Genomic DNA, 11,167 nt, shown 5'->3' with positions numbered 1-11,167 from the left:
GGGAAAGAGGCAGGTGACAGGAAACAGAATATTTTTTGTATTAGTGCAGCTTTCTGAGCTTTAGTCCACAGTCAAAAACCAAGTGATGGTAGGTCATTCTCACTCAGGCACTGGGAGTCTTGGCTTATCAATATTTATGAAGCTCTTAGGCTGAAGACTGTATAAATGAGTAAGTTCAGTTCTGTATGAGCACCAAGTTTGTTGGATAGCTTTCATGCTACCAAACTATAATACAGTGGGGATATGAGTGGTTTGCAGAAAATCACTTTTCATTCTGAAAGAGATCCTTGCAATAACTGTCTGCAGATGCAAGCAGTTTGGCGGCAATTGCTCCAAACCAGTAGTTGTTTCAAAAACCAAGGCAAAAATTATAGAGTAAATCCTCTCCTACATTGTTGTATTGCCTTAAATTTAGCTCCAGCAAAGGTATTTTTCTGCTGATGCAATGACACAGACTGCGTATTTGTCAGATTATTTTGTGATGCTTCTGTGATTCTATGCTTGGGCCAACATGACCTCTGTAAGACTCCCAGGAGTCAAAGGCAAAAACAAACAGATTGAGCCTGGAGAAGCTTCTAGAGATGTTTTTAGAGACAGATTAAAACAATTCTGGACCAGTCTTCTGTCCATTGCTTCATCCTGTTCTGATGAGCTATACTGTGATGAGCTTATTTCTGAGGTAGGTCTCCTCTTCCCTGGGTCTCACAGCTCCATTTCCTGTTACTTGCTCACTTCGATTCCTTATTTCAGGACCTCAGTTTGTAGAAACTTGTTTCACTCCCACCCGTTTTCTCATTCCCAGGGTTTGATGTTCCTTCTGGAAGCTCAGCTGGGAATGTTGTCATACAGATTCTTAAGTTGCAAGGTTGTGGTATAACTGATGAGATGAATGTGGTTTTGTTTCGGGAAATGTCAGGGCTGTGGTTCAGGCAGTGTCACAGCAGCGTCATGCATTAGGCTGTTGCTACCACCTGGAAGTTCTCAGAAACACCCTGCATTGATTCTTCCTGAGTACACTTTGGGTTTTTCAACCCTTGATTTCAAATCTTTTTTAGATTTTTTGGAGCCAGATCAAAGCAGTAGCACCAAAGCTCCCTCATACATATTTTTTGTGTTATTAACTCTTAAATTCTTATTTATGGTTGTTGGCACTGTTACATTGTAGTGACTGGCCTGCAGAGAATTTTCTACCAAGGTCAGTACCAGTGCTTTTGGATTTATACTCCTAAATACATGAGGACATGAACACCACTTCAGAGAGCATTTGGGCAATCTACTTGATAGCTGTTCCTCTGCTGATTCTCCATCAGAATATCTGATATGAGAGTAAAGCACATATCAGAGTCTGATGACTGTTCTCTCCATTTGTTTGGGTGCCTTGAAGGAAAAAGGCTGCAAGTTTTGAATATGCAACACATTTAGTATTCTGTTGGGACTGTTCATGCTCAGCAAATCAGAAGATCTTACATTTTCCCTTAAAATGAAGAATAAAAGCAATAATTCTTTTCTGAATTCTGTCTAATGCAAGTGGAATGGGGAAGAGAGTTCCTGTTGCAACATCAGCGGTTCATCGAGCCCAGGGAGGGTCCCAGCTGGTACTGAGCTGCTCTGATGGCTCATGGCCCTTCACAGTCAGCCCCTCATGTCACAGGAAATGAGGGGCCACTGCCAAAATTTTTTCTCTGTGTTCTAACAATTTCCAGATGTTGTGACCTGGATTTACCACATTCATATTTTCAACACTATTCTCACTGGTCTTCTAGCTTGTAATATGGTCAGAGATTACTGTCTCAAATGTTGTGTACTTCCAAATTTTTATGTATTTTAAAATGAATGCCTATCTGTGATTCATCTTGAGTTGTAGTCATCTGGGGGAGTCACAGCAGCCTCACCTAACGGTGTTAAATGTCTGCCAACTCTTCCCTCCCTTTTCTGGTAATTCCCTTCTCCCTTCCTCCACTCCAGTCCTTTTTGGCTTTCCTTTGTTTCCTTATCCCTGCCTTTGAGAGTGTCAGCTTGCAGGGATCATCTGCTGAAGGTCCCACAGGATCTTTGTCTTCCCTGCTGACTCATCTGTAAGATACCTCTATTTGCATGGTTTCCTACCTTTCTTTCACAGAACAGGCAAGGCTAAAAACACCATGAAAAGAAGGTGGCACGAGTCAGAGATCATGCCTTTGCCTTCCCACATGCAGATGTTAAACAGTAAAAAGCTGAACATCCAAAAGGAGATATTTCTACCATGAGAGGACAGACAAAAGACACCACATGGATTATACTTTTTACTGTAAAGAAATGCAATCTTTCCTCTTTTTCTTTAGTGTACAACCTCACTCTGAATGAAAAATAGCACTTTAAGAGGAGAACTAAGTCCATGTAAGGAGTATTTAACAAGGACCTTTATTAACTTAAACATTTTATTCTTGATATTTCAGTTGCATAGTCAGGAGGTAGTTGACCTTTAATCTTTGGAAATTATTGATGGAGCTCTTTGTAGCAAAAGATTGACATCTTCTACATGTTATTGCTTCCAGTAGCTGAAACAGCTTCTTGTCTGTTCTCTTGATTTGGGATGTGAAGCTTTGAAAAGTGTGATTTACCCCAGCTATGTGAGATTTTGCTTATCCTCATCTCCTTATGTTAAGAGATTAAAGTAACAGATTCTGAAATATCTCATGTCCTTATTAAAACACATGGTCACTTGTGGGAGATGTGGGTTTAACAGTACTTGAACAGTGTAAACAGCATTGTGGCTGTTTTAGTATCTGGCGTGTGTTAGATCAGCTGTTGTCTTCACTTGGGTTAGAACATGTTTCAGCACATTTGGTTCCATCCAAATCATATTGCAGCGCAGGCTGGAGAGAAATTGTGCCTTTCAATAATGGTTGTGGTTTCCCTTCGTGGTTCCTTGGGCTGCCTTACTTGACCTGTAGCTTGAGCTGACCTAGCAGCATTTCCTTACCCTAAATCTTGTTTAACCATGGATCCCAAGATGGTTCAATTGGTTCAACAGAACTTAGTTCAACAGAAATTCCGGAAAGCAGCCTGACTAGTCTCCATTTCTCTGCATTGTATGGAGAACCCAACCTAAAAGGTGATCTGAATTTTCAGTGTTCTGAAGATACATGCCAAAGCAGGTACCTAAGGCTGCCTTACGTGCTGCTGAAAATAGTTTTAGGGTGACTATTAATGTTGTCTGGAAGCTTCAGAATAAAGTAATTGTTCTTTTCATGCCAAAATATATGCTAGTTTACTGAATTGCATACATAAAGGTCATGCAAAATTAAAAATATTGATATATCATGTTGAAAACAATATTTTTCCTCAACACAATTGGAGATCCAAACTCTTACCTGCACAATTCCAAATGCTTTCTGAATTAATTATATGCTAGAATTTCATGAATTAAGGCCTGTAGCATATCTTTTCGTTTACAGCACCCTTTATTCACTCAGATCTCCAGAAGAATTGTCACTTGAATATATTTCTAATAATTAAATTCTGCTACATTAGCAACTGCTTGAGTTTGAAGTATCTATATTTTGGACATTTAAAAGGCAAGAGCTGCATAGCAGTTTCATTTGCTCATACACATTAATGGTTTCATTGGTACTGTGAGAAATACAAACTTCTACAATACGTTTTTTTCTTTGTCATTTTTGAGTGCATGTGGTGTCAGTAAAGGATGTCAGTCCAACAGCCCCAACTCATGAAGTATTGCTCACAGCACAGCAGGTTGTGAATGGAGTAGCTGTGAGCTTACTCCCGGTGAGCTTCTGCTGTGTCTTAGCTGCACTATGAAAAAAACAGTTTTGCAGAAGAGCCTCTGTTAAAACTGCTCCCCAGTATGGCAGTGATGAGGGGGTTCTTGGTATCAGCATTAACCCTCAAGGAAATAACTGACTCCAGCAGTTCACTGGGTGTAAGTTATCTAGCAAATGTTAAATAAGAACAACTTCCAGTCAATACTGAATCCAGATTTGATTCCATAACGAGATGGTCCAAATGAGTTGACACAGCTGAAGGCGTCCCTGTGGAATTTCCCCAGATGTTAACGTTTTCAACTCGAGTAATAAAATAGAATAGCTCTTTTCTTTCTGAAGGTTATTCATTGTAGCTTTGTATTAATTGCTTTGTATTAATTGATTATCCAGATAATTAATGAAGATGTTTGGTCTTTAGACACTATTGTAAATGGAGCCATGTAAGTACCATAAGTACTTAACTATACATTGATTTACACTTCAGCTGACAACATTACTTAGAGTTGGATCATCTGAAATAGTTTCAGAGAAGAAAAGTTGATGTTTTCAAACAGGCAGGTATTTCAAGACTTTCTTGATCCAAAAACTAGCTATTTCCAATCTGAGGGGATTTTCTCAGTTTTATTGCCATGCTTTGATCTCAGACATTCTGTATGAAAATTAGGTATACAATTTGTTTATTCCTTTGCTTCACTTTTTCATGTATCTCCTCAACAGTTTTTCCCCTTCTGACAGATCCATTTTCCTTGATGCTGTCAGAAATATTACATGACCTGGATGACCAGTCATGGAGATCTGGCATATCGACACCTGACACTTGTTCAAAAACACTCTCAATCAATAACTTAAAGTAACCAACAAAATTATAACCATTAGTTTACTCCCTTCTTCCTCCTAGAATTAGTATGTTCTCTGTGTGTAGGGTAACAGCAGAGTCTAAGCTTTCATCTCTTTAGCTTTGCTTTTGTATTTGTGTGAGGCAAAAAACCAAACACAAACATGCAGGTGTTTTTGGTTTTTTTTCCCCACACAGAAATATATTCCTGGGGTTTTTTTGCATCAAGTTTGATTTCTTAAAGATCAAGTCTGATTTCTTGAACACAAAGGGTGTGTTTATTGTCTCCAGTTCATTAAGAGTTAATGGGAACTTAGAAATATTTATTATAATTCTGGGAATTCCAGCAAAATCTTATTAAATAGGTTATTTTTCAAATGCATAAGAAATGTGATTAAAAATCAGTGTAACACTAGCCAAATGTCACTTATCTTAGAGCCAAAAGGAAGGACTAATCAGAAAATTCAACTGAAAAATGTCATTTTTTTCTGAGACTTATGTTGCATTTTTGTTTTCATCTTGAGGAAAGAACTCTGCTGTCATGGTTTGTAACTTGAGTTTTCCTTGTCTATAGTGCCAGGACCAAATTCCTCCAGTGACAATGGCATCAGCTTTGCCATGATAATGGTGGCCTGGGTGGTGACTGCACTTGTCTTGTTCTTACTGAGACCTAGTAATCTGAGAGGATCCAACACAGCTGGAAAGCCAACCAGCCCACACCATGTAAGTCCATCTTAAAGTGCCCTGCAGAGACATTTTACAGTAGCTTAAATGTATTTAATTTTAATATAGGCTATCTTACAGTCATTTTCTCCTTAGAGATTTTTCCCCTGTATTTTCTTGGAGCAATGAAAACGAGTAAAACTAAAGTGAAAGAAGAATCATAAAGGCCAGCTGTGAGGCCTGTCATGGGATGGAGCAGGCACAGGTGACAGAGTGGGTCATAATGTCTGTGGACACTGGTTGTCCTTGGCTGGATTTGCCTCCTGCCTTCTTACAGACAAGGGGGAAATCACAGCTTTAAGAGATTTCAGTAAACAAAATTCCAGCACGAAATTGAACAAAGGTGATCTTTGTCCAAGATGTGGGATCATGGGAAAATCCCTATCAACACAGGATACAGCATTGTTCTTTGATTCTCATTTACTCTGAATATTGAAAGAGATACTGAAAGATCTTAAAAGAAAGCACAATGTAACTCTTCTGCATTCTTCTTTTATTGATACTCTTATGTGAAGCCCTGTTTTTAATCCTGCATGTGTTCTTTTTTTCTTTCTTTTCCTCCTTCCTTTCCCCTAGGGACAAGAACCACCAGCCCCACCAGTGGACTAGAGCATTTACCACTGGACAAGTTCAGCAGCTAAAAGCTTGCACGACCAAATGAACGAAGTGACCAGATTACTCCTAAACCACATTCAATACTGTTTTCTTTTCTCATTTATATAGAGCAGAATTATCATTCAGCAGTTATTTTCATCAACTGCTTTTAGCGACTTCAATTTTAAGTTAATTTTAGCTTTGTATGTTATTACAATTCCTATTAGATTGTAAATTGAATGATGATAAGGTGTTGCAGGGGTTTTTTGGTTGTTACCGTTACCGTGGACATTCCACTCAGTCTCTTTCTGTTAGAGTGATCTTAATTTCTTTGCATTGATTTCTGACATGCAATGAAAGAAAAATAAAATCTCTGTGCATCTATAGTAATGGAAGGTTACTGACCTTTCTAAAGATTAATCCATATTTTTTCTCCAGTATGCTTTTGAGAGTTATATTATGGTTGCAACTATTAGCTTAGTTATGTGGTGAAAAATTGAAATTATTTTATATTTGCCTTGGGTTCAGAGCAGCTTTTAGTCTGGTCTTTGGACCACTAACATAGTTTTCAGGGTTGTTGGCAAAAGCACGGATTGTCCACTAGAATTATACTGTGCGTGTGTGTGCGTGTGTGCAAAGAAGTGAATGTGATAATTGCCACTTTCAAAGCTTTGACATACATATTTGGAACTTTACACAAAAGATTATACCACCAAAAAAGAAATTAGTTTCATCTTGTTCCTTAATAAATGATATATCTTGTTCAATATGTTGTCAAACAAATGTATTCCAAAAACTGATTTGTTTACTTACAGATTTTACAAAAAGATAAATTTAGTGAGAAGAACTTGGTAGAGTTTTCTGTCCTGGTGTAGTCTTTTAATAATCAGTATCTTAACAAGTTTTTAGCCATGATGTAATGTATATTGGACAGGATGGAATCATACCGAGAAGTTAGTGAGGTTACCAACCTTTGGTATACAACATATACTGGATATTCAGGTTTTTTCACCCTTATGTTATCAGCAGTTCTTAACGTTTTGTCCTTATCTACTGCTTGCAATTGTAGAGTAACAAACTTGCAGGTGACTACATATGGCATGTCTTTTCCCTCTAATATTTGTGTGTATGTGTGGTGTGCTTATGTGTGCGTATGTGTGGCTGTGCACGCACCTGTGCACATCTCCCACTGTAGCAAATGGGAATGACTTTTTAATGTACATTAATTTAAGAACATTTTAAAGATGTACAGAAAAGTAACACTGTATATTTTTCTTGATCAATTTGAAAAATTGATGAGAATAATGTAAAGAACATTTTTATGTTACCAGCATGAAGCTTTTTTCTGTAAAGGTCAGTAGAACAGGCACACGGGAATTCAAAGCCTTACTCTACAAACCTTTATTTCACGAGGACTTTAGTCATGGAGCTGAAGGGACGAAGTGTTAAGATGCTTAAAGGTTTGTATTAACAGGCTCTAACAAAAATCTCACATCAGATCCCATGGTTGACAGACACAGGGTTTTCCTCCTCAGGGTAAATGGCAGGCCAGCTAAGCCTCCTTGTAAAAGTACAGCATAGACCTGAAGAAAGGCTTCTTTAATTTTATGTAATTGCCCTTTGGATTTTCATGTAATAGTGTGCTCCCAAGCCTACGAGCATGTGTAAAAAGTGAAAAAATGAAGCAGATTAGGTTTGGTGCTCTCAGTGATGTCAGTGCAGTACCATGTAACGCAATGGAGCTGCAGCAGAGAAGCTGAGAGGATTTGTCCTATCACATCTGATGGTGTACAGGCCACAAACACTGTGTAAGGATGTCACTGGGACAAGCAGTCTGACTGTGCTTGCTTTTTGCCTTCTGTGTACGTTTATGTTTGGGATACTGTTTTGAACAGAACAAGTAATCATTTTGCTGAACCAACAGGAAAATAGATACAATCTCCTACACTGACCTTTTCTCTATGAATTTTTTTGGCCAGAATTCTTGACTATCAGATGCCTAAAACAGGCTTCCAATTGATTAAAAAGCCGACGGAAACAGGCTTCATTGCAAACAGAGCACCACTCCTCACCCTATTGGAAGCTAATGAGATTTACAGCAACTGCTCCTCACTTGTGAGGATCAGTCTCGCTTTATTTAAATGTCTGTGTATGTATTTATCAAACTCACTGTGTGCACCCAGCTCTAACAGTCTCGGCAAATGAACTTTTTGTTCAGAGTAACATTGTGTTTTACACTTAAATGAACTGTCTTTGCTTGAAATTCCTCTAAGTAGTTGTCCCAATGATTTTATACATGTATGCTTTCCTCATGTAAATTGCTATTTTATATTTTCTATGTAAAAGAAAAAACATTGGAAATATTTTAATGTAAAATGTTTTACTAAAGAGCCAGGCCACTATCCCACATCAAAATATATGGCTTTTAAATTCAGATACGCCCTCCAAGATAAAAGCTTCAGATCATGACTCTTAGTTAAAATAAAAGCAACTAATTGTAGGACTGTATTTTGCCACTCTTACTCATGCTAAATAGTGCCTTACTCATCAAGTAGTTGCACTGAAGTTTGTGGGACTATTCTGAGATAATGTACTAGTAGCAGCTTTAGTAAGAGTGGCAGAAATCTGGCCTTTAGTGATGTAGTTTGCGATGAAATAATTTTATTATGGTTATAGATGTTTATGGTAAATTTTGAGAAGCGTGGAAGAGATTAGCAGTATGTGAAGCTTCAGAATGTGATTAATTCTGTAATGAAGGTTTTCAGCTTGGTTTGTAAGGGTAGCAACCCTTGGTTTGTAGCAACTTGAGAAATATGGAGGGAAGTTTACAATTATAACTTGGCTTAGAACTTTGTTAAAACAATAGTATTTTTAGAGTCCACTTAACAATTATTATACTCTGAAATGAGAAATCATATGTATTCATGTATTGTCTGCAGATCACTTAGCCTTGTAATGTTCATGATTGAAAAAGGAAGAGTGATAATGTGATGTACCTAATGTAAATCGGTGGTTTAAAGTGTCTGAATTATGCCAAACAAAAAAATCATCTGTGCCATTTGCAGTTTCCTCGTAATCTTTTACTGAGTACTTGGATTGGGATAAAGGGCTTGTACTATGCACTTTTTATTGACTTAACAAAATAAATAGCAATCATTAGTAACCTTTTGTCTTTGTGTTTTAGTCTTTGTATAAGATGTAGGACTGCACCAACCTATCAGTTTCTAAGGTAATTTGAAATAATCTAAAACCAGCATGTTATCTGTATAACTTTTACAATGTAAATTCTAACTTTTCTAATGGACACTTGCCTTCTGTATGTACCTCAAGTCAGAATGGATTATAAGCAGTCTCCAAGGTTAAAGGTACTTTGATGACCAACACAGGCATCTCTTCCTGCCTTTTGCTTTTCAAAGCAGTTATGCAGCCTAGGAACTTAGAAATACTACAGTAAGAAAAGTAATGACAGAGGCCAAATATGCCAATTAGGTTACTTGGTTTTAGATCAAATCCTACTACTTTGGGATTTGCAATCTATTGTCCAGTCCTAGTCCTTGGTAGTGACACATTGAGACCCCAAAGTTTGCACATCTCCATTGGACACAGAGCTGCTCTGAGGAAGGAAGGTGCTCCAGTGGATCTAGGGCAGCACACAGAAGTAGTGGAGACCTGCAGCTTCCTCACTGCTCCCATGGCGTGCAGCTCTCTTCTTCCTCCAGCAGCAGAGCATGAAATTGCTGAGCACTGCCTTGCTGACAGCTCACATCCCACATGAGGGATTCTTGTGTTAATCCAAGGTAAAAAAGGAAAATGCTAGGGGAGCATTAGGGTTTAAAATTACTTTGTAATTAAATATAATAACTAGAAGAATCTGGCTTACGTATTACCTTTTTAACATGCGCAGATGATTTAACATCCGTGTTGGTCAAAGAGGGTGTCTGAAACAAATGTCTTTCAATACATGACCATAAATAGTATTTCACCATATATCTCCATCTTTTTAAAGGTTTCAGTCTTCTTGCTTGCCTGGAAAGTGATATAAAATATTTTATACAATGATAATTGAAAATACAGCAGTAATTTCTAATCAAAGGTCACAAGTAGCAGGCTTTAAAAAAAAGTCTTCTGCATTTATGAGTTTTGTTATGATGTCCTCCAAGCTATAAATTATGAAACAGAGGAATAATTTCTGTGACTATGTAGTTTTCAGACTTACACGTGTTTTAAAATTCTTGAAGGTTATTAATCTCTTCTAATACGAAAAATACCCTTAAAATGTAAGAGAAGATATTAGAGCTGAGAAAATATGCTTCTTAACCAGACCAATGAAAACCCCTGCCTATGTACAAGTTCTGAAGATCACAGCTATTGCTTTGATATAAAAAAATCAATCTCAGAAAAGGTGTAGGAGCTCAGTTTAGATAAGAACTGGTACATGAAATGATAAATGATAAACTGAACATGATTAGCAAGAAAATGATCCATGGAAGCCCCCACAGGACTGGGCTCTACACCAAGCACTGCATGTAACACATCAAAATCTGCTTTGTTGTGGTGATTTTGAATAAAAATCCAGTTTCTTCAGCTCTCCTAGTGATTTCACACAGCCTTGTTTTCCATCCTCAATTTCATATAGATGAAATAGAAAATCCAAATAATCATTTTTTCCACTTCATCAAATATTAGCTTGCAATTTGAATCACAAGTGCATCTTGTCTCTGACAACCCCCTGGCTGCATGCTTCTGTTGGGCTTCAGTACATAGGAGAAGGAGATTAAGCCAAATTGGCTTTTAGCTATTCTGTAACAGCGGAGCAAATATTCACTTTATTTTGTGTGAGCTACTGTTAAGGCAATGGGACAACTCAGATGAGTAAAATCCTTCAAAGAAGTCATGCTACACGACAATTTCTCTCTAATGGGACTCTGATGAAAAAGCAGTGACCTATCTGACTGTCCTTACTTCCATCGCCTTAGTTTTAGCATTTAAGGCTTCCTTATTGTTTTATTGAAATGGCTGTTATGCCTAAAAGGGCTCTCCTGTTTGGAGATTTAGTATGCTCCATGTTCAGAAAAGCAATGCTGCTGCCCACAGCCCTGCTTCTGAAGGAACAGCTTTGATGTCTGGTGTAACATTTCCAGAAGAACATCAGGAAAGAAAAACAAAAAAGTATTTACTAAACAATAGATGGGGCTGTCAAATGTAATCATGTTTGGGAGGAAATATGAATAATTTCTGCATATGCAGAGAG

The 11,167-nt window shown here is 37.7% G+C and overlaps 1 protein-coding gene across 1 annotated transcript in view; it reads left to right on the top strand.

Annotated features, from left to right (window-relative positions):
* The window catches only part of SMIM14 (small integral membrane protein 14), a gene marked incomplete at its 5' end in the record, with an annotated part of 7,367 nt that extends 1,436 nt beyond the window's left edge, over positions 1-5,931 (top strand). Inside the window, 2 exons of the mRNA XM_010194532.1 lie at positions 5,174-5,322; positions 5,899-5,931. Of these exons, the coding sequence (XP_010192834.1) occupies positions 5,174-5,322; positions 5,899-5,931 (182 nt within the window). The remainder of the gene's footprint in view (positions 1-5,173; positions 5,323-5,898) is intronic.
* Positions 5,932-11,167: the final 5,236 nt, after the last annotated feature.

Source organism: Mesitornis unicolor, unplaced genomic scaffold (genome assembly GCF_000695765.1).
Source record: "Mesitornis unicolor isolate BGI_N332 unplaced genomic scaffold, ASM69576v1 scaffold39971, whole genome shotgun sequence".
Lineage (NCBI taxonomy): Eukaryota > Metazoa > Chordata > Aves > Mesitornithiformes > Mesitornithidae > Mesitornis > Mesitornis unicolor.
Note: the sequence above shows the minus strand (reverse complement) of the source record. Positions and strands in the feature narration are given on the sequence as shown.